The sequence below is a fragment of the Lepidochelys kempii genome, chromosome 8 (assembly GCF_965140265.1).
Source record: "Lepidochelys kempii isolate rLepKem1 chromosome 8, rLepKem1.hap2, whole genome shotgun sequence".
NCBI classification, from domain to species: domain Eukaryota; kingdom Metazoa; phylum Chordata; order Testudines; family Cheloniidae; genus Lepidochelys; species Lepidochelys kempii.
In genome coordinates this window covers 31,493,933-31,517,948 of record NC_133263.1, presented here as the reverse complement: position 1 = coordinate 31,517,948, position 24,016 = coordinate 31,493,933, and the positions used below count along the sequence as shown (strand labels likewise).

Here is a 24,016-nt window from a genome sequence, read left to right as displayed (position 1 = left end):
TCTATGCTTTCTTTTGAATACAGATCATTTGTTCACAACACCAGCAGTCTTGCAGAATCATTTGTTTTTCCCCCTTTAATGTCATGGCCTCACTAGCATTGCACTCCATCCTCATTAGCAGGCTTACAGTACATTAGGGTGGGAGTTCATAAGCTTCCAGCAACGGGACACCTAATTCAATTTCTTAGCATATTTTGCTTTTCAGAATTGTTCTCTTGTGAAGGTGAGAGTTAAATGTAGGTGAATTATAGGTCATTTGAACTCCTTTTAAACCTGGCCTATTGGAAACCACTTCCATGTTCAAAATCCGACTATATTGTGTATCTTCTGCTGGCGTACTGTCAATGGAATTACACCAATGTGCACCGGATGAAGATCTGGCCCTTTGTGTTTGAGAAATAAATAAATAGTGGTGACAAACTCGATAATCAGGCTATTTAATTAGTGGAGGTAAATTATTCAATGTACTGTAGCACATGAAGCCTTCATTTCGTCAAGGTGGGGATGTGGAATGGACAAGAAAACTAAACAGCAGTCCAGAATGAAGCATGGCAATAAAGCATGTATTCACATTCTGAAGACCTGATGTTTCTCCACCAATCTAGATGCAGAGTGTGTTCTTCAAAAACCGGAGCCATGGACACTCATAAGGCCTGGGGGAGGAGTGGGGTAGGGGGCGGGCAGCAGCGGAGGAGGTGGTGATCAAGGGTCTGGTCCTGCAAAGTACTGAGCAGCCTTAACTTCCTTGGACCTCAGGGGCCTTATCATGCAGCATGTTGGGATGTACAGAGTCCCCTCACCTCTTATTAATTTCAGCTTATCCCCTCCCCGGCTCAGACTCGAATAATTAGATACACCCTGCAGCCTTATTTCCATCCTGGGTTGAACCACAGCTTAAAAATTCATTTGAATGTTACCAGACTAAAATATGCACAGACAGTGTACTGACCTAACCTCGACAATTGTTAGACCCGCCCACTGCAGAACAGAGTAGAGGAGCCCAACCGCAGCCTGTTCTGGGACAAACTGGGACAAAAAATGTGACTTAACCAAGACCTCAGAGAAACTACTGAGACACAGGACAATCCCAGGGAAGCTGGGCATAGAGCAGTGGTGGGCAATCTGTGGCCCATGGGCTGCAAACAACCAATCAGGGTAATCCACTGGCAGGCCACAAGACAGCTGTTTACATTGACCATCTGCAGACCCTCCCGCAGCTCCCAATGTCCACGGTTCGCCATTCCTGGCCAATGGGAGCTGCAGGAAGTGGTGTGGGTTGCAGGGATGTGCTGGCTGATGCTTCCTGCAGCTTCCTTTCGGCTGGAATGGCAAACTGTGGCCACTGGGTGCTGCGGGCAGCCGTGCTTGTGGAGAGTCAATGTAAACAAACTGTCTCGTGGCCCACCCTGATGGGCTGTGTGCAGCGCTGTGGGTAGCAGGTTGCCCACTACTGGCATAGAGAAGACATAACAAGAAGACAGCTAGTGTTTTTGTTTAGTTAACCAGACCAATTGCTGCTCCTATGTTTACTATTATATGTTCCTAGGGATGGTTTCTGATAACAGAGTACAAATAGCGATTGTAGACTAGTATTATTCAGCCTTATTCTGTCTCTAACTTTCACCCTTTCCCATTACATCTCTTTGCATTCTCAGGATCACTTTTTTACTTTAATGTGCTTTATTTTTTCCTCTCACAGGTGCCTAAAGCATGTTTGACTATAAATTTGTCCTTTGCTCTCAGACCACGGTTCTTTGTCCTTCAGTACTGTAACACCCTCACCGAGTCATTTCCAGATGATCCAGGGGTACACCCCAGAATCCTCTACATTTGCTCGAATGGAGCTTCGAAGAAGTTTTCAGGTGCTGCTGCAAAAGGAGCCACTGTAGCAAATGCAATGGCTTAGCCCATGTAGGCTGTGGTCCTGTCTGATGGGTACCAGCAGTGGATTTTTCATAAGAAGTTGTAAAACTCCCAGAAAGGATAATTATGTAATAAACTGCTAGTGTGGGAGGTTTCATCCTAATCCCAGCCAACTAGTGGCTGATTTATACTCTGAAGCACAAAGTGTTTATAGCACTTGTAATTTTCCATCCTTTCTAATGAGCAGGGATCCTAGTTTTTTGTGATTTAAAACCTTCATTTTTCCACGATTAAAATGAAAGGCTGTACTTCAGTTTCCCTAGCCACAATATATATAGGTATCAGCTGAACACAATGTTTTATTGCTATACAGTGGAACCAAGTTTAGCCAAGCCTCCATTATCAAACTCGCTGTATCAACCAAACTAGCATACGCCTGCAGCTGACAGTGTCTGGAGGTCAAGTGGTCAGTCCCAGGTGACTGGGCTTCAGCGATCAGACCCACCAGGATCTGACCGCCTGAGCTCCTGCCACCAGGGACTCGCTGCCCAAGCCTCCACCACATCTTATAATAACGGATAGAAAGCTCTTTTGCCAGTACTCTGGATTATCCAAATTTTTGATTATCCGATCTGGCCCTGGTCCCAATCAGATTGGGTAAATGGGGTTCCACTGTAAATGTAAAACACATTCAAAAATCAACCATAAGAGGGAGTGGTTGCGTGCATGGAATAAGTGACACTGGTGCTTTCAGTAAAATTTAGTTAATAGTTAATATATGTTTATTTTTTCATACAATATAAAAATTAAAGATTCTCTGCAAAATCAGTGTTTTTCCACATTTTTCCATGGCAAACAGATTTCTAGGATCCCTGCTAATGAGGTTTGCATGGTCCTATTCTCCATATGAATGTCTAATCCTTTTGTGACTCTTCATGGGCTGAGAAAGTTCTCTTCTGAAAGAGACAAAAGACAGAACAGGGACAGCTATCACCCTCTTCCCGCTCCTGGATAACTGCTGGCAACCAGCAGCGGTCCTGGCCCACACAAGAACCACTGTTCAAGGTACAGAAAGGTTTGCCATACTTTTATTGACAAATAAATAGAACTCAGAGGACAGCAATAAAGACAACCAAGGAGAAAGGATGGCCTCATGGTTAATACGCTGGACAGCAACTCAGGAGAACTGGGTTAAACCTCCTCCACCACATACTTCCTGTGTGACCTTGGGCAAGTTCTGTTCTATATAGGCTCTTGTCCTGTGTTCATCATTGTAGCATCTGAGCACCTTTCAGTGGTGCATTAAGAAAGTGACTAAGATTTCACATGTGTTTGATCGGGCCTCCTCTCTGCAGGGGAAGTGTGTAAAATAGAATGTTTTGTTTGGGTTGTTTTTTTTTTAAATAAACACACACACAGCTACACCGTTACACTGGAGAAGGGCGAGATCAAAGAAATGCACTTTGCACTTAAAGTGCAAGGTGGCGATGTTTGCAATGATCCTTAATTCCTAAGAAAGCTCAATCCATAGCCTGGGACTAGAGCTCAGTCCCTCATTTGTAAAATGGGAGTAAGAATATATCTTTTTAGACACTAAGTCTTCACCCGGAAGAGCTAGCTTTTACTGTTTGTACAGCACCTAGCCAAACGGACCTTGATCTTGGGTGGAGCATCAAAGCACCATTAAAACATAAATAGCAAGAGTAGTAATTTGAAGTCCTCTTCAGTGCTAGCTGGAACAAGACATGCTCCTCTTATCTTTAGATGTACATCCTCCATCCATAATGCAGAGCTCGGAAGAAAAAGAGAATGTAATGAAGAACACTGTTTATATGAAGAGGGCACTGAGCTGCACACTTCCCTCTCCCGGTAAAGTTCAGTGTTGCCTGACCTTTGCCTAGCAATAATCTCAGCAATTTGCTTTTTCTGCAAGTAGGATCCTTGGAGAAAATGCAACATGCTGCATTTCAGAACTAACTAATTCAGGGACTATATACACATTGTATTATATAAGCCTTGTTCTCAACAACTTGCTTTTTGAAGCTGTGGTGAGTACAGTATGTGTGATGAAAGCTAGGTATACATATACTGAGCCAGCTCATTAGTCAAACCTGCTTTAATTCAAGCACAATATTGGCCTAACGAACAGGAATCTGAAAATGAGAGAGAGAAAATATTGTAGATCAAATCTTCTCAGACTCTGATTGTTTGCCATCATGTGCCAGCAATGCCCCTCTGCCATGTACATTGGTCAAACTGGACAGTCTCTATGTAAAAGAATAAATGGACACAAATCAGACATCAAGAATTAGAACATTCAAAAACCAGTCGGAGAACACTTCAGTCTCTTTGGTCACTCGATTCCAGACCTAAAAGTTGCAATTCTTCAACAAAAAAACTTCAAAAACAGACTCCAACGAAAGACGGCTGAATTGGAATTAATTTGCAAACTGGATACAATTAATTTAGGCTTGAATAAAGACTGGGAGTGGATGGGTCATTACACAAAGTAAAACGATTTCCCCATGTTTATTTCCTCCCTCCCCCACCATTCCTCAGACGTTCTTGTCAACTGCTGGAAATGGCCGACCTTGATTATCACTACAGAAGGTTCCACCCCACCCCTGCTCTCCTGCTAGTAATAGCTCTCCTTAAATGATCACTCTCCTTACAGTGTGTATGGTAACACCCATTGTTTCATGTTCTCTATGTATATAAATCTCCCCACTTTATTTTCCATTGAATGCATCCGATGAAGTGAGCTGTAGCTCATGAAAGCTCAATTTTGTTAGTCTCTAAGGTGCCACAAGTACTCCTTTTCTTTTTGCGAATACAGACTAACACGGCTGCTACTCTGAAAAAAAGTACTTTATGAATATTAACTACTGGGACTGAGAGAACAATGGGCATCCTGGAAGGGAAATGGAACTCAGCAGTTGCTCTATTTGCTCCCCTCCGTTATGGGTATCTTTCCTCCCTTTAATATTCAGCTTTTCCCTTTGTGTCTCTGAGCTCTTTCTAAAACCAGAAGCTGGAAGGTGTGAAGACAGGAATGTAACTAACTGTGTATGCAGCAGCATTTCCTGAAATTATGATTTAATTTTGTCTTGGTTCACCTCACAAATCTATAGCTTGTTTGCTATTTTTTTCACAAATTTAATTTATTTTGAAATTTACTAGTTAGGATGAAATTGCTCCTCTATAAGTCACAAGGATTCACAGCTTCCTGTCAGACTTCCTAACCAAGGATATTACACTGCCTACAATGCAGTGCTGGTTTCCATCAGCTGGTGCCTTTACAACTTAAAGAACCATTTAAAACCATCTCATCCTCTCCAAGAAGAGAGCAGTGAAATGGAAACCAATAGACTAGCAAGCTCCCTTTATCCCACAACCTGCTCTACTCTCTATATATTCCCGATGTAGGTCTGGCTGTCTCTCATCAGCACAATAATGTTAGTGGCTTTGTCCCTTTGCCTTCTCCAACAAATACATGCCTCCCAAATCCATGGGTGAAGGGGACCTTGCTGTTCATCTGTCTATCTCTTACAATCAGCCCCTTGCAACTCCTCTCCAGAAACATCCCTCCACCAGACTAGTTTGGCAGAGGGAGTTTATTAACCACTGGACACATGAAAGTGAGAGGCAATTTACTTCTTCTTCCAGACCATCTGGCTTTTTAAATACCTTTTGAGAAAACGATAGTTGCTTAGCGTCTGCTCCAAAACCCGTTGAACTCAATAGAACTCTTTCTATTCAGTCCAGTGGCCCTAGATCACGTCCTTAGTCTACTCTCTACATTTGTCCCCGAGTCTCTTTCATGGAAAGACCAACAAGTGAGGGAATCAGGGAAGTGAGGTGAACGTATAATTGCTAAAATCAATGCAGAAGTCGTTTTCAGAGTCATCATAAAAATATTAAGCTGAAACCTAGAGCTGGACTTTGAAAAATCAGTTGGGTACTGCAGTACAGCACTGCAAACCAGTCCTCCCCACCCCCTGCAGCCCTTTGACTCTCTGCCTCAAGAGTGCTCTAGTGCTCTTGGCCCTATTAGCTGTCGCTTGGCCTATCTAGCTCAATAATTTATAGCAGACTTTATAAGGCAGACCTTATATAGCAGACCTTAAAAGTTTATTGTATTTTCCGTACAAAGTTGTTATTTCTAACACTTTTTCTTAGTGAATGTTTTCAGCAAATTACATTTCCCTGTAGTTCGTCCAAGCGTCTGCTTTGCCCTGGATGATCTCCTCATGCGGTAGAGCCTGCAGCACAGATTCATAGACACATAGACTTTAAGGTCAGAAAGGACCACCATGATCATCTAGCCTTCACATTGCAGGCCACAGAATCTCACACACCCACTCCTGAAATAGACCTCTAGCCTCTGGCTGAGTTACTGAAGTCCTCAAACCACGATTTAAAGACTTCAGGTTACAGAGACTCCACCATTTATACTAGTTTAAACCTGCAAGTGACCCGTGGCCCATGCTGCAGAGGAAGGCAAAAAAACCAAAGGGTCTCTGGAAGCTGACCCGGGGAAAATTCCTCCCTGACCTCATATATGGTGATCAGTTAGACCCCGAGCATTTTGGCAAGACCTAACAGCCAGACACCTGGGAAAGAATTCTCTGTAGTAACTCAGAGCCCTCCCCATCTAGTGTCCCATCACCAGCCATTGGGGATATTTGCTGCAAGCAATCACAGATCAGCTACATGCCATCATAAGCAGTCTCATCATATCATCCCCTCCATAAACTTATCAAGCTCGTTCTCAAAACAAGTTAGGTTTTTTGCCCCCCCACTGCTCCCCTTGGAAGGCTGTTTCAGCACTTTACTCGTCCAATGGTTAGAAACCTTCATCTAATTTCAAGCCTAAACTTGTTGAGGGACAGTTTATATCCTTTTGTTCTGGTGCCAACATTGGTTAACTTCACTTAAATAACTCTTCTACCTCCCTGGTATTTATCCCTCTTATGGGTTAAGGGAGGGAAATCATTGTGAGCCCAACCCCCTTCTCCCCCCCCACACACACACTCCTACCCAGATTTTCCTTCTCTCACATTCAGTTAGGGAGGGATTTGTCTCCCACCACAACAAAAGAGCCCATAGGTCTGTCTTCAAACACCAGGGAAGCCCAGGGACCATTGGCAGGCCATTATGAAGAATACCTGTGACTCCTATCTAGGCTTGTCTACTCCCACCCCAGCCCTGGCAAAACTGCTTAATTGAAGCTGCACTGCTAGTGTCCCCCTCTGGCCATCGCTGTCTTTAGGGATAGTCCACGCTGTGTTACCTTTCTCTCCTAGGTTCCACAATGCTGGACAAGAAGATGATGTGTGTTGTTCACCCCCAGCCTGCTCACCCACTCCTCGCCCATGCCTGCTGATACCTGTCTCCCATCTCTCTGCTGCACAGGGTTGGGAGAGTCTCACATAGAGGGTTCCTTTCACAGATAGATAGAGGGAGCATTTATTTGTGCTCTAATATACCCAAGCCGGAGTGTGCACAGCAATATGCTTACAAAACAATTAGAGTCGATTGCTTTTATTTTACTAATCTGCAGCTCCTGTGAAGAAGTGCTTCCATAGATTGCTAGTTAAAAAATTGCGGCCTGAACTCTGAAGAATCCAGGGAAGACTGAAATCATTATCACTATAGTGTATAATTAATACAGTCTCTTATGGAGGGAAAGTGTGGCTATATCTTCACTTTTAAAGAGATTGATGTGGCATGGCTTGGTGGTGTGAGTGAATGGAAACCTGAGTTCATTTGAGCAAATGGATTTTCCTGCCTAAAACATTTGCTAGTAAACACAGCAAAAGCATGAGAAATTTGTTACCTACACTAAAGCAATCATGAATACTCAATGGTGTATATCCATGAGAAGAACAGGCCTGGAGCTTAGGGGTTTATACAAAGCTGGCATGTACAGGATACACAAGGTCTCAGCTAAGTCAGCATAGTGCTGTCTCCACCTCTCTGCTTTTTCGGTATATATGTACTCAGCTAAGGCAACTGTGCAGTTTAATGGCTCATAACCTGAATTGCACCTAAGGAAGACCTTCCTCTTGTACCCACATCCTACTTGAACAGAAACAATTTGCCTTAGAATGAGATCCTTAGGGGACAGGAATCCAAGATTCCTAACCAAATCAGCCTCCAAAAGGTTTACGCTGTCACAGTGGAAAGTTGTAGACCACTCTCCTTGTGTTAATCAATGCAGTCTTGGTTGGATTAGGGCAGAGCAAGTCATCTGAAGCCAAATTCTCATCAAGCAATTTGACTCCAAGGGGACTGCATTCATACTCTAAAATACATGGCACAGAGACAAGTCAGGGTTTGTTTCACTGGCACTGAAAGTGTGCAGTCTTTGACAGAAATAATCTCAAACTATCGCTAAGGGGCAAAAACAATGACCCAAATTCTGCTCTGAATGACACCTATGCAACAGTGACTTTGGTTCACAGCTGTACTGTGTGCAGCGTCTAGTTCTAAAACTGTGAAGCCTTATTTACAAAATAAAAAAAGCAAAGGATTTGTAGTTTTCAGACCAGAGAATGGTTGCTCTTTTTGGATTATTGTCTCATTTCATGAGTCAGGCTTTATCTGGGTTTTCGCCCAAAAAACTCACAACCATTCTCAATTAGTCACCAGGACCAAGCTTGCCAAAAGAATGGGGAACTTGCCTCAAGAGACATCCCTTAGCCCTTGAAAGGAGCCCTATCCCACCACCAAAAATAATCACATACAAAGGTTTGAGGAAGAGGAAGCAGGCAAAACAACTAAGAGATGGTGACTTTCGCCATAAAGTGCCCTCCCACAAATACCCAAAACATTGCATATGCATATGCATAAATCTGGAAGTAATAAGACTTATCGATCATCAACTTGACCATTTGCTTTTGTAGACTGTAAGCCCAAGGGCTCCTGTCTTCCTATGTATTTGGACAAAACTGGAACCCAATCCTTATTTGGGTCTGTTGGGCACTCCCTCACCACAAATATTACTGCTATGCACCTTTAGGAGCTGGATTTTTCTGGGTTGCCTTGTCTGCTGTGGGTTTGCCTTTGTGCCTCTTGCCTGCATCTCGGAAAACCTACCCCAAGGTAAATCTTAGGCCAATCATTGAAAGTACCTGTAAACTGCCATATCTTCCACATTTCAGTCTCTCTTTTGAGGACATGAAAGTGTGAACAGTATTATCAAGTCTAAGGTGAGACGTGATGCTAATTCTTCACTATTGGCACAGAGGAAAGTGATCTGGTAGAAGGAAGCACATTTGTAATATTATGCAAACTGCTTAGCTAGACCCATTATTGCCGTGGCCTAATGCATTAGGCTGTGAATACAGCCAGTTTATGAGCAGCCATTCTAATAGATGGGAATGCATTCAAGCAGCCAAGAGACAATATATGCACATTAATTTGTGTGCAGGAGAAGGCTACAAATGTTCAAACATTTGCTTGAAGAGTCATCTCCTAAATGCCCTAGAAGCAACATGCATGATGGTGTACATACACTGCATGCCCTCATTTATACAACAAATAGAAACATGCTACAGAAGTGCTGGCAAACAATGCCCCAAATACCTTCATCCCACAAGAAACGGAGGTAGTGACACTTCGTAAACTGGCAAATGACACCCATTAGTCCAGGTCCTCAGCTACTGCAACCCAATGTAGCACCATCTGCTTCAGCACAGTGCTTTACCCCAGCTGAGGTTCAGTCCCATTACTTTATCAACAGTGAAGAGAAAAAGTACAGTTCCTTGAAGCGCACAGAAAGCAGCATCCAATCTTGGTCACAAGTTTAATAGCACACATCTCCATGGAAAGGGAATTCTGTTTCTCTGAGTGAAAAGCTCCCAGTACCAGCACTATTTCATACCCCTTTCTCAAAGCCCATTTAACAACCAAAAAGTTGGCAGAAGTACTAAACAAAGAACTTAGTTCAACAAACATGAAGAGGTGTAGTCTCCTCCGAGTATGTTTATTTGTTACTCCAATTGTAATGCTAATCTAATGGAGACTATACTTCTATGCACACTATTTAATACATGGCAAAAATAAAATTAAAAAGGAAAGATGTCTTATACCTTCATTCTCTGCACATGGTAGCAGAAGCAAAAATGCACAGCCACCAACTTGGGAGGAGTTTCTAAATATGTATCATAGGTGAGAGAAAAACAAAGCAGAACAATTGAAGTGGGGATGGGAAATTCATAACAGGAAAGTTCATTTGCTAAATTTACACCCCAATTTCTGACCTTACTGGGATTCTTAAATCATTCTCCTCTTAGGGCCAAAAGCTGATATGTGGTGAGCACCTGCAACTCCCCCACCCTTGAACTGGAGTTGGAGATCCTGAGCAAATCTCAGATTTTTTTTTTCTAATCTTCAAATTTTTTAAATTCAAGTCTACAAAGGAATTTGTTATTCTAGCCAGTATCTCTATTACGAGAATATGTAAGGACAAAATCAGACAGGCTAAGGCACAGGATTAGAATTCAGAATGACTTTGACACTTAGGAAGGAAAAATCAAATGCACAACTACAAACTGAAGAATAACTGGGTAGGTGGTAATATTGCTGGATTACAAATTGAACATGAATCAATAATGTGATGTAGCTGTGAAAAAGGCTAATATTATTCTGGGGTGTATTAACAGGAGTATCATACGCAAGACACTGGAGATCAATTGTCCCACTCTACTTGGCACCGGGGAGACATCAGCTGGACTACGTGTCCAGTTCTGGGTGCCACACTTATGGAAAGATGTGGACAAATTGGAGAGTCAGAGGAGAGCAAGAAAAATTATAAAGGGTTTAGAAAACCTGACCAATGAGAAAAGGTTAAAAAAAAACAACTGGGCATAGTTAGTCTTGAGAAAAGAAGACTGATACTGATAACAGTTTTCAAATATATTAAGGGCTGTTATAAAGAGGACTGATCAGTTGTTCTCCATATCCACTGAAGCAGGACAAGAAGTAAAGGGCTTAATCTGCAGCAAGGAAGATTTAGATTAGACATTAAGATAAAACTTTCTAACTCTAAGGATATTTAAGCACTGGAATAGGCTTCCCAGGGAGGTTGTGGAATCCCCATCACTGAGGATTTAAGGAAAGTTTAGACAAATACCTGTCCAGGATGGCCTAGGTTTACAGGGGACTGGACTAAATGACCTGGAGGTCTCTTCCAGCCCTAAATTTCTATGATCTAGAAAAGGAGTTGATGGGATGCATATGACAAGAAAAGGAGTAATCTCCAAGCCATACAGCATTGTTAAAGAGTGAAAATAGAATAATGGAAGGAACCAGCCAACAGAAGAGGAAGTGTTGGCAAGAAGCTGCTGCTAAGTCAATCTCAAACTACTAAAACTACATTTTCAGGCCCTGCCAGCTTCTCCAAATCACAAACAGAGAGAGCTGAAACAAAGGATAAAAATCCAGTAATGAAAGACTCATCAGCCAACTCAGGCCTGCATGCCACAGTGAACAGGACAAATGTCACTAATGACATTCAACCAAGGAATTTAGTACTAACGCGGACAGCTTCATTACAAACTGCTGTGGAGAGCAGAGATGCCCAGTGAGATGGTGTAAAGTTGCTAATATCGTTTATTGCATGTTAAGTGCTTTTGAAAGATAAGAGCTCCTTGACCCTAAGGAACTCAGTCTGGTCAGATGGATTAACACCAACAGAAATACTCCCACTCCGACCGGAAACAACAGGTAAGTTAACTCCTCAGTATTGTCAGTCAGCAAGTTTCCCCATAGACATGTAGAGGTAGTAAGTTCTCATCTATGGAAAGGTTTTTAGTCCTTTTGACAAGTTTAGGCATCCCCCACTCTGCAAAAAGCAGCATGGGTACACTGCAGAAGCCACTAGTGTGCTCTGAACATGAATTTAAAGAACAGGGAGAAAAAATAAGGACACAGAGCACTCTATTGTGAGAAATAAAGAGCACAGAGCTCTCATCTATAGGACTGAACTGTAGGGAAAGTGAGCATGCAATAAGATGGTGCAGCCACCAGGGGAGCCTTCAGATATAGAGGAGGAGGATTTTAATTGTGTCTCTTAATTAACCAATAATTAAAGCTCTCAGAATAAATACTGGAAAAGCCCCAATTTACACAGAACAAGCCACAGACTTGAAAGGATGGAGAAGATTGGCAATGAGGTGAGAAAAGAAACAATTATCCACAGCATCTGACTTCAGTGACAAACTCTGGATTCTCGCTACAGCAGGAAGCTAGAAGTACAAACAGGAACAGATCTATTTCTTCACATAGGCAGAGGAAGAGCCCCTCACCAGTGCAAGCAGTCCAGGAGTTGAATGTGGAGGGAGATGTCTTGTGTCCAAGTTATTTTAGGAATAAAAGGGCTATGTTTGGGATGTGAAAGAACTAGAGACTCTGTGGAAAAGGTGCAGATCAGATGGATATTAGGTAGGAACTTTTCACCTGTGACAGAGCTGGGGTAAGAAGGAACAGCCACAGCTCAGTAATTTGAGCATATGCCTCCATTCTTATTCATTGTTAATAATAAAATTGACTTTAATGGTTACCAAATAACTGAGGTTTAAGTTCTGCTCTTTGTAAGTTAAAGAGAATGAGTGCAATTTTCAAAAGCACCTAACAGACTTTTCAGGAACACTCAGGCTCCTAAGTGCCTATGCCACTCAGGCATTTTTGAAAATTTTACCCAGTGTTTAAAACATGTTAAATGTAAGTTATGAATGAGACATATTGATAGACTGTGTTGGCTGAAATAAGAGTGTTGAAGAATTGTTTAGGGCAGTGGTTCCCAAATTTGTTCCACTGCTTGTGCAGGGAAAGCCCCTGGCGGGCCGGGCAAGTTTGTTTACCTGACACGTCCACAGGTTCGGCCGATTGCAGCTCCCAGTGGCCATGATTCGCTACTCCACGTCAATGGGAGCTGCTGGAAGCGGCGCAGGCCAAGGGACGTACTGGCTGCTGTTTCCAGCAGCTCCCATTGCCCTGGAGAAGCGAACCATGGCCACTGGAAGCCGCAATGGGCTGAACCTGTGGATGCGGCAGGTAAACAAACCGGCCCGGCCCGCCACGGGCTTTCCCTGCACAACCGACAGAACGAGTTTGGGAACCACTGGTTTAGGGCTAGAAGTAGAAGAATGAGGCAACCTCCATCGTTAAAATGAAAGGGATTTATATGTTTACGGGAAGAGCTGCTTGGCCCAATAGAACCTGCTTTTAAAGGGAAGCAAAAAAAGCCCCAAATTGCTTCACTGCACCGCAATGAGGAAATTGAAGTTCCAGTTGTAAAGGCTTTCCTCTTAAAGGGGCTGATCCTGCATTTTGCCTGCCCCCAAATGCTGGCTGATGTCAGCAAAATGCAGCTTCAGGCTCAAAGTCAAGTAATTCTACATGTACAGTCATTTTATTAAATGTATACAGGTCCAAAATCAGAGAAGAGAGCCTATTTAAGAAGGAGAAACTCCTACTTCTTATTTGGGTGCCACTAGATCAGCAAAGGAAGTTACCAGACAATATTGACAAGCAATGGTATTTATTCAGTCACCTCTCTGGAAAGCCTTAGCTAATCACAGGAGAAGAACATGAAAAATAAAACATCCTAAATAGGGTGTTGGCCTGCACCACTCTGGTAAGCTCAAGGACTAGTTACCACCTAGTGAACTCATCTTTGGCAGGTAGATACAGTGAATGGCTCCCACTAATTCTTTATGTCTCATCACTGGTGGGCCCTTTGTCAGCTGTACTTCTTTGTTTCTTCTGGACATCTGTGCCCCCAGATTACCTGGTCTCTAGAGACTCTTCTAGATTGCTGGTGTTCTGGCATTTTCGGCCCATCAGGAGATCTATGAGTGAGGAGGTGGCACCACATTCCCAGGAGCCCATCTTCTCACCAGAAGCCTCTCCACCTAAGTTCTGGACGTCGTCTGATACTTACCTTTCTGCCCTGGATGACCTGAGCTATCCTGAAGTGTCTCTGAAGTAGCAGAGGATAATTTGGAGTCCTTGAAAAGGAAGATGTGGCTATGCTTTACCAGGCCACCTCTCAAACTGCTGGACCCGTAACACTCCGCTTAAGTGGGGTTCAAGTATTGTGAGGGCTAGTCCTTTAATGGTCCCCAAATAAAAACAAGGAGGTGGGTGCTTCATATGCCCAGGGCCCCACGAGGTTTCTTTCTAGACCCCTTTCAACATTGAAAACTTTCCCCAAGGGCTGTGTTTCCTCTAGCTGTTATTTGTGTCATGGTGCATGAGTGTCTCGAGAACCACAAGTAGTCTGACGGTAGCACAGGGCAACAGACAATATTACTGTTTTCTACAGACACCACAACCCTGTTTAACCTAAGCCCAATCAACCAAGACACCAAATGATGCGGGAATCTTACTTCTCTGAATTATTAATTTGTTGCAGGGTGTGGGAGAGAAGAGAGAGACACAAGTCATCTTAATCCCAGTTATCCTCTTCTCCCTGAGAGTAAACTCTGACTGTGCCAGGTAGGGAAGGCTGTGGGAATGGGCTGCACTGAGGACTCTAGCTGCTTTCAGATGCCTTAAAGCCCGCCTCTTCCGCTGTTGTAACTAAGATGCTGAAACATTACTATTCTCCTCAAAGCACTCTTGCAGTTACCACATTGCAAATTAGATGAATGGCCAGTTCACTTGTGGAGCCTTTAAGACTGGTAACAGGGGATTTCCATAAGACTCCAGAATGCATAGGTGTCAGATACAAAGTACTTTTGTAAGCTAGTTGAGTTTTTTTGTTTTTTTGCAGCATTGCAAAATCATTAATGTCTTTGTATTGCTGAGCAAGCTGTTTAAATATTTAGAGAATTGAAACCATGCTAGGTCAGTAATCCATGTCCTCTAATGCAGGGACAGGCTAGTTTGCATTTGTAGCATTGAGATAGCTGAAGAGACTTCAAATCTGGCTGCAATTGAAACTGTTTTCTTCCTTCTTGTCCACAGCTGCAAAACTGTGAAGAGTTAGAGGGATTAGAGCAAATGCGGTTGTATCTTAGAGCTTGGCTGTAGACAATGGATTGTGTGATGTGGTCTGGATGAAAGCTGAAGGCATGTAGGTAAGTATATTGGCCAGTAGGTTTCATGCTAATTTTTCCCCTACTGTTACTCACACCTTCTTGTCAACTGCTTGAAATGGGCCATCCTGATTATCACTACAAAAGTTTTTTTTCTCCTGCTGATAATAGCCTCCAATGAGAAACTGCAGAATTGGAATTAATTTGCAAACTGGACACCATTAAATTAGGCTTGAATAAAGACTGGGAGTGAATGGGTCATTACACAAAGTAAAAACTATTTCCCCATGCTAATTTTTCCCCTACTGTTACTCACACCGGGTATGTCTACACTACCTGCAGGATTGCAGGCAGCGATCGATCCAGCGGAGATCGATTTATTGCGTCTAGTCTAGATGCGATAAATCGACCCCCGAGTGCTCTCCCATCGACTCCTTTACTCCAGCTCGGCAAGAGGCGCAGGCAGAGTTGGTGGGGGAGTGGCAGCAGTCCACTCACGGCAGTGAAGACACAGCCGTGAGTCGATGTAAGTACGTCGACTTAAGCTACGTTATTCACATAGCCGAAGTTGCGTAACTTAGATCAATTCCCCCTCCCTCCTCCCCCCGCAGTGTAGACCAGGCCACCTTCTTGTCAACTGCTTGAAATGGGCCATCCTGATGATCACTACAAACGTTTTTTTTTCTCCTGCTGATAATAGCCCACCTTAATTGATTATCATAGAATCATGGAATATCAGGGGTGGAAGGGACCTCAGAAGGTCATCTAGTCCACCCCCCTGCTCAAAGCAGGACCAATCTCCAACTAAATCATCTCAGCCAGGGCTTTGTCAAGCCTGGCCTTAAAAACCTCAAAGGAAGAAGATTCCACCACCTCCCTAGGTAACGCATTCCAGTGCTTCACCACCCTCCTAGTGAAAAAGTTTCTCCTAATATCCACTCTAAACCTCCCCCACTGCAACTTGAGACCATTATTCCCTGTTCTGTCATCTGCTACTGCTGAGAACAGTCTAGATCCATCCTCTTTGGAACCCCCTTTCAGGTAGTTGAAAGCAGCTTTCAAATCCCCCCTCATTCTTCTCTTCTGCAGACTAAACAATTCCAGTTCCCTTAGCTTCTCCTCATAAGTCATGTGTTCCAGTCCCCTAATAATTTTTGTTGCCCTCCGCTGGATGTTTTCCAATTTTTCCACATCCTTCTTGTAGTGTGGGGCCCAAAACTGGACACAGTACTCCAGATGAAGCCTCACCAATGTCGAATAGAGGGGAATGATCACGTCCCTGGATCTGCGGGCAATGCCCCTACTTATACATCCCAAAATGCCATTGGCCTTGTTGCCAAGAAGATATGTTGACTCATATCCAGCTTCTCGTCCACTGTAACCCCTAGGTCCTTTTCTGCAGAACAGCTGCCTAGCCATTCTGTCCCTAGTCTGTAGCGGTGCATGGGATTCTTCCGTCCTAAGTGCAGGACTCTGCACTTGTCCTTGTTGAACCTCATCAGATTTCTTTTGGCCCAATCTTCTAATTTGTCTAGGTCCCTCTGTATCCTATCTCTACCCTCCAGCATATTTACCACTCCTCCCAGTTTAGTGTCATCTGCAAACTTGCTGAGGGTGCAGTCCACGCCATCCTCCAGATCATTAATGAAGATATTGAACAAAACCAGCCCCAGGACCGACCCTTGGGGCACTCCACTTGATACTGGCTGCCAACTAGACATGGAGTCATTGATCACTCCATTGAGCCTGACGATCTAGCCAGCTTTTGAACGATATTAATCTCATTACAGTTGGTATGGCAACACCCATTTTTTCATGTTCTCTGTGTATATATATCTTCCTACTGTATTTTCCACTGCATGCATCCGATGAAGTGGGTTTTAGCCCATGAAAGCTTATGACCAAATAAATTAGTCAGTCTCTAAGGTGCCACAAGTATGCCTTGTTTTTTTTCCTCTAATAGTCTGATCACCAGAGCTGGTCAATTTTTTTGGCATGAATAATTCATTAGGCACATTTTGGCATTTTTATCAAATTAATTATTGGCAAATAGTTTTGACCGCATTCATTCAGCTCTATAGATGGCTGAATAATATTAAGTATATTATTTATTAAATAAATATATTCCATCCAAATACTTTTTTCATAAATATGTTTCTCATTATTCAGCCAGCTCAGTTGAATATCAACATTCCTTGCCCTTTTCTTTTGTGTACTGACATCAGGGGGGTGAGGGGGGGCATGGATAAGTAAAACCAATAGAAAAAATTAATTGGAGTTTAGCCCCATCTAGTGGTCTTAAAGCAATTACACTCAAAACCTTTCACTTGTTACAAATGGAAGTGAGCACTACAGATGTATGAAATTTTGCAGTGGTTCATGCAAACATTTAACTCTCTGTACACTTGGATTTGCAACCCCACATTTCCCATTTGAAGTTTTAAAAAATCTTAAATTCACAGCAAAATTGAATTTTACATGTTTTTAACCCGAAGCCATACATTGGTCAAATTTGTTAACTGCACTTACTTAAAAGCTTTCTCGCTGTTGGTAAAACTGGTTTGACTCCATAACCAGCTCTTAAACCAGGAGTTTCATGATTATTGGTTGTTTTGCAGATGTGTTATTTGGCTCCACAAATAACCTGACCCTGCCATTCTATCCAAGGAAGCAGGGTTCCATGAGGGTACATGGGTCCACCTGCATGGATCTAATTGCAGAATCACGGCTCCAGTTAGCAATCTCTAATGGATTTTTGATGTGCAACATATCTCCAACACGTCAATATAATCAATCTAATTTAATAGCTGGGAAACAGAGCCTCTTGCAGCACACTCATGGTGTGTGATTTAACCAAACCCCTGCAATCACCAATATATTATGTGAAGCTGGGATCTGTTGTTCTTTTCAGGATATCCTGTGATACTAGTAAATAAAAATGAAATTCCATAGTAATGCTGACTTGCTTACATTGGGCCAGGTAAGTCAGGAGTAACTGCAGAGTGAATGCTTTTTTAGGAATCTACCCCATTCTGTTCTGTTGAAATAATCTTTACATCTTGTTTTCTTCCAGGCACCTTGGCACATGGAAAAAATCCAAGACCTCTGAGGGATAGGTTGCTGCGGCCCATAATGGCTACATTCCAAATTACTTTCTTGATTATTTCTAGCAACCTGTAATGAACGGAACCTATCAATCTCCTGTTTGTTTCCAAAGTATCCCACTGGAATCTTAAATGTTTGTTTCAGAATTAACTGAATGGCAAAGAAGCATAAATTCTCCAAATTCTTTGAGCCAGACCCTCCTCAAGTAATTCTCCTCAGACCATGGAAGAACGTGAACAAATTGCTCTGATCCAGAGTGGCTCTGTGGCCCAAATGGGACAGTCCCAGGTCTTTTTATCATGGCAGGTCATAATTTGTTCATTGGATGTTTAATGTTAATCTACCTCGCTTAAACGATATCTATGCTATGAGCTAAGGGTGTGATTCCCCTACTTGTGTACACATGCTCGTGCTAGCTAGCACAGGTATAAAGAGCAGTGTAATACGGATAGCAGCAGCAGAGTTACAGCCCAGCCGTGTTATGTACAAACCCTTCTGAAACTGGTGATGCTGCTGTTACCCGTGCTACCATAGCTACACCGCTATTTACACTTATGCTAGCTCAATGAGAGATGGCGCGAATACATGTATATGAGCAGGAGAAACACACCCCTAGCTCATACTGTACATGTAGCCTTAGAGCAAAGGAACGCCCCACCCTGGCCCCTTTCTTCAAAGCCAGCTGAGTTCTGCTCAATACAGGTTGTGGTGTGGGAGGCAAAGTGGCTGCGAGCCATTTGTGTGCTACTGAGGCAGTTCCCTGTATACATTACAGCAGCCCCAGGGTTGTTGTGATTTGTGCCAATTGTAATAGCCTCCATGGCCATTAACCCCCTAGGCAATCACTGGAGCATAATATGCTCCAGACAGACCCCATTCCCTCCATCAGTATGGCCCAGCACATGCGCTACATTGAGAAGTTGCAAAGGAGGTGGCTCCTCCATCCCAGGGGAATCCTCAGCTACCTGTAGCAGTAGCACTGGCCAGAATCTGGCTGTCAGTGCAGAGGGTTTTGGAATTAACATTCTGGTTTTGCCCCAAACTAGAACAAACAACCCATTAGGGGAGATGGAAGAAACATTAATTTTGGAGGTGGGGGAACTAGTAGATGAGTAACTAAGACATGGGTAATTTTGGTGTGTGACTGAGTACTGTGATATTTACTGGGGAATGCTGAGTCCAAAGAGCGGGGCTCATTAGATACATGCCATTAGACCCTGACAGAGGACACCAGTGAGCCAGCTATCCCTAGCCATTCCAGCAGGGGACAGGGTAGGACAAAAAAGCTGGAAGGAGGAAGTCTGAGCTCCACATAGGTAAATATTGAGCAGTAGCTCCTGTTAGTTGCTATAATGTATTCAATGGCAAAAAAAATGGTGTTAATGCAGAGTTAAGGTTGCTTGGTGGTAGGTCGTCCCCTTGCAGAATGCTGAGTTGAGCAAAACTCAAAGTTCTGAAAACTGGGAAATGTAGAGTAAAGGCTGCCCATGCAACCTTAACTCTGCCCTCTTTCAGCAATGCCCCTATGCCTATTAACACACATATGTCTACTTCGTGAACCCCACAGCTTCTGGCATGTACAAGCTCTTCACCTCCCTTTACAGCCCATTCACCGTTTCCAACAGGATTCCATCTAACACAATTAAAGGACACAAAGGGGAAAAAAAGGTTGTTCATGACACCTTCCTTTTGTTTCCCTAGAGCTGGCAGTAGCCAACAGGAATTTTCTGGGTACACATCAGATGCAGTCAGTGTGTTAGGTGGACCTACACTAACTGCAGTAGCTGGGACTGCTTGGTACAGGTGTGTTTGCAATATGAGGACAAGGGTGACGGAGCTGTTATTGTGATGTGAGGAGATCTGCTTTCCACCCTCTAACCTGGGTGAAGAAAGGGAAGAGGGGCATCAGCATGCAGCATTTCTATGCAGAGTTGTGCAGGTTATGTTGGTACTGGTGTAAGAATTTTATTATAAAAGACATTGTCCGTAGGGGGGTGAAATGGAGGGCAAAAGGGAAAGTTGCAGGGAAGGTTTTAACTCAAACCAGACCTTCAGCATCCCCTCACATTGCAGTTATGGGTGACTCCCTTCCCCCAAACACACAAATCTCCTAATGCAGGCCTGCCTCATAACACTTCCTCCTAATCTAAATCCCCATCTCACCTCCATCAGTTTAGCCTGCCCCTTCATCTTGGTGGTGTGGCCTAATAGTGGGAGAGGGGGTCTCAAAGGCTCTGTGACGAAGGAACTATTGGTCAGAAATTTGAGGAGAATTACATTCAAACAGAAATGAAAAAAAATGTGTTGCTTTCTGACAAGTTCTAAAGAGTTTATTGGCTTCCATCCATTTCCAGAGGAGACAAGTGTGTCCGTACCACAAATCCCATCCTAACTGGCAGTAGCAGAAGGGAAATTAAGGATGGAATCAGTGTGGAGACTAACCTACCTCACCACCATACAGCTGATTCCCAACCAGCTTAAGGTTAACCTACACTGGCAGTTCAGTGTGGAGAATCTTATGCTGCCACTGCTTCTCCGCCCCCCCCCCGCCCCCGCTCCTCCCCAGAACAGGTATAGCACAGCATCCCTCAGGGCCATCTAGCTCCTTCCACCAGGACAAAAGTCACAAATTGTTATACGACAAAGCAGAACAATCCATCACAAATGATCACAAGTGATGCATGGCAATAACTTTAAAAAGGAATAGTGATGCATATTACCCTGTCAAGGAAGGATAACTGGAGACGTTTATGGAGTTTAAGAAAACAATGAGAAGAGTCCAACACTGCACAATGCTGTACATAGTTGAAAGTAGACTCCATGCAACTGTACAAGGTGTTTTCATAGCGCCAAGGAAAGGGTGACAATTATTTTTAAAACTCTCTGTATTTATGATCCAAGCAATAAACCAGTTTATTCAGCTCAGTGATTTTTCTTTTGTGGTCAAATTGCTCATCAATTGAAGAAGCTTTTGTTTGCTTCCATTTTAAGACAGATTTAAGACATGTGTGACAGATTGGTAATGTCTGTACAAACCTGTAACAAAGTATGACCTTCCCTCAACACAGTAACCACCATTTTGAAGACTGACTTGCATTTAAAGTTTACAGCTGTGACTGGTTAGGGCTTGCCTATATGGGGAATTTATCTGGCATCACGAATCCTGACTCACTCCGTTTATGGACAGTTATTTCCAAATAAGAGTGCCTTATTCCAAATTTGCTGAAGTCATTAAACCAATGAATAGTTAATCTGCTTTAAATTCACACCCTACTTTATACCAGATTAACTTTACATATAGACAAGCCCTTAGAGAGGTAAAGGGCAGACCAAGACATTTTATTGTAATGCCAGACACCTCCCTGAAGCGACTAACACAAGATTAATTGGTGGTGAGTGTCAGAAAAATGGGTTTGCTACAGAGAATGAACAGCGTAAAGGAAACTGGTTCTCTCAGTTTATCTCTAAGGAGGCTTGGACTTCAGCTACATGACTGGGATGCCGAAGATGGTCAGGGAGTTGCATGACAGAGGGAACTCTTTGAAACCTTTTTAAAGCCAAGATCTGGCCAGTTTTGATCCCTCTCCCCATCTAATCACCTCCAGACAACAGAAAGATACAGGCCAGAGGGACCTACTGACCTAACACAGACTAGAGCTGGTGAGAAAATTTTCATCAAAGCAGTTTTCCGTGGAAAAATACCATTTTGACAAAACCAGGTTTTTGTACAAAATCTTGTTGATTTTGATAACCCGAATGTCTACACTGCAATTTTATTGCCCTGTAGCCCAAGCCCTGAAAACCCAAGTCAGCTGACCCTGGCCACCTGCAATTCTTTTATTGTAGTGTAGACGTCTGTTTCTAATTCTGGGTCTCTAAATTTCAGATGGAGAAAGAAATTAACCCTAAATGCAATATTCTGCCATCATAGAGGGAATAAAACAGGCTGAAGGCAATAGGAGTTTTGTAAATAAACGTCATAATAATTAATAATAAAATACGAAGAAATGGCAAGGTATTCTATGATCCTAAGTGTATTCAAAGTTAAAATATTTGCACAGAAAAAATGTAAGTAACAGTGAGAACGGTCGGGCAGAGAAATAATTCCTGGGGGATTATTCATGAGCCCCCTATTTCTCCTTTGCATCTTTCCTTATATGTTTGTATTCCAACTGATTGTGTGTGTGTGTGTGTATTTGTGAGAGAGAGAATATTTGCAATTTCAAATAGGTTTTTGGGCCACTGTTTATTGAATAGAGTTCAGGGGCCCTCTAGTGGTTATAAACTGAATATTTTAGGATTGCTGACTTTACAGCAGGGGTAGGCAACCTATGGCACATATGCCAAAGGTGGCATGGGAGCTGATTTTCAGTGGCACTCACATTGCCACTGGTCTGGGGGGCTCTTCATTTTAATTTAATTTTAAATGAAGCTTCTTAAACATTTTAAAAACCTTATTTACTTTACATACAACAATAGTTTAGTTATATATTATAGACTTATAGAAAGAGTCCTTCTAAAAATGCTAAAACGTATTACCGGCACGCAAAACCTTAAATTAGAGTGAATAAATGAAGACTTGGCACACCACTTCTGAAAGGTTGCCGACCCCTGCTTTATAGTATCGCTGTTTGAGACCCCAGATTCCTACCCCTCAATTCTTTCATTTGAGTTAGGCTTTCTTGTATTTGGACAGTCACAGAACATTTGATTACAGAGGATGGCCTGTATCACATGCTGCCAAAAATCAACCATCCGTTTTCAACATTTTAGTTAAAAAACTATGTCTTAAATCACTTCCAACCCCAGTCCAAGAATACTAGTATTAGTGCCTATTGTGTCCCACTGCTCTGTGGGTTTGCAAGGAGCTGCTCCAATTGATAATAGATCTTTACAATGAAGATGAAAAGATACCATGTTGCATCTAAAATGTGTATTATGTGGATGAGAGCAGAAAGTTAGCTTAGTTATAGTTAGAATAAAAACTCTTTGGGGGCAGAGACCACCTTTTTGTTCTGTTTGTAGAGTGCCTAGCACAATGGGGTCCCAGTCCATGACCAGACCTCTTAGTTACTATCATAATACAAATAAATAATAAATATTACTAATTGTCATTAATAACAACAACAACCACCACACCATCCCATCCCATATTTGGAAAACCCAGTCCTTTAACTCTTTCAGCAATATGATCTGTAAGTTGTGACCGGGGTCCTAGTGGGGAGCCAGCTGTGGTCACTCAATTAAGGTGAACTGAAAAGAATGGGGCAGACAATCCCCAAAAATCTAGTGGATATTCCAATACTTAGATTTACCAAGCCAGCATAAAACAGCTTCTTTATTACCTTACTGGTTACTCAGAAGTCCAAACAACACAATTCCCTTAAAGTGATCCAGCCTCAGGCCTCCACCCACGTACCTAAGTCAAATATGATGATTTCTGAAAATATTATTTCATCATATAAAAGAAAAGGTTCTACCAATCCCAAAGGATCAGACACATTACCTCCCAGGTTATTGAATATTCCAGATGTTACACACTACAGCCCATTCTTATTAACTAAACTAAAATTTATTAAAAAACAAAAGAGAGAGTATGGTTAAAAGATCAATATACATACAGACATGAGTTCAGTTCTTTAGATTCAGATTCATAGCAGAGATGGTGAACTTTGTAGTTGCAAAGAGTTCTTTTAGAAATAGTTCATAGGTTGTAGTCCAATGTCCAAATATCATATTCAGGGCATATCACCATAACTGGGACATCAGTCTTGTGACTCAAACTTCCCCTGATAAAGCCTAAGCAGATCTGAGATGACAGAATCAGGACCCAAGGATCTTTTATCCAATTTGATGTCCTTTTTGACAAGTTGGAGTTCAAAAGGTAATTAGCATGACCTTGAAGGAGGTCCATGACTGGTACTTAGCTATAGAATTTGCTTGTTCCTCTACCATTCACAGATTATTTCTATACATCTCAAAGAGAGAGGAATACAGAA

At 42.6% G+C, this 24,016-nt stretch overlaps 1 protein-coding gene across 1 annotated transcript in view; it reads left to right on the top strand.

Moving 5' to 3' along the window:
- The window catches only part of KCNMB1 (potassium calcium-activated channel subfamily M regulatory beta subunit 1), a 123,425-nt gene extending 108,497 nt beyond the window's left edge, over positions 1-14,928 (top strand). The window contains exon 7 of the mRNA XM_073355974.1: positions 14,842-14,928. Within this exon, the coding sequence (XP_073212075.1) occupies positions 14,842-14,907 (66 nt within the window). The 3' untranslated portion in view covers positions 14,908-14,928. The remainder of the gene's footprint in view (positions 1-14,841) is intronic.
- The last annotated feature ends 9,088 nt before the right edge of the window (positions 14,929-24,016 follow it).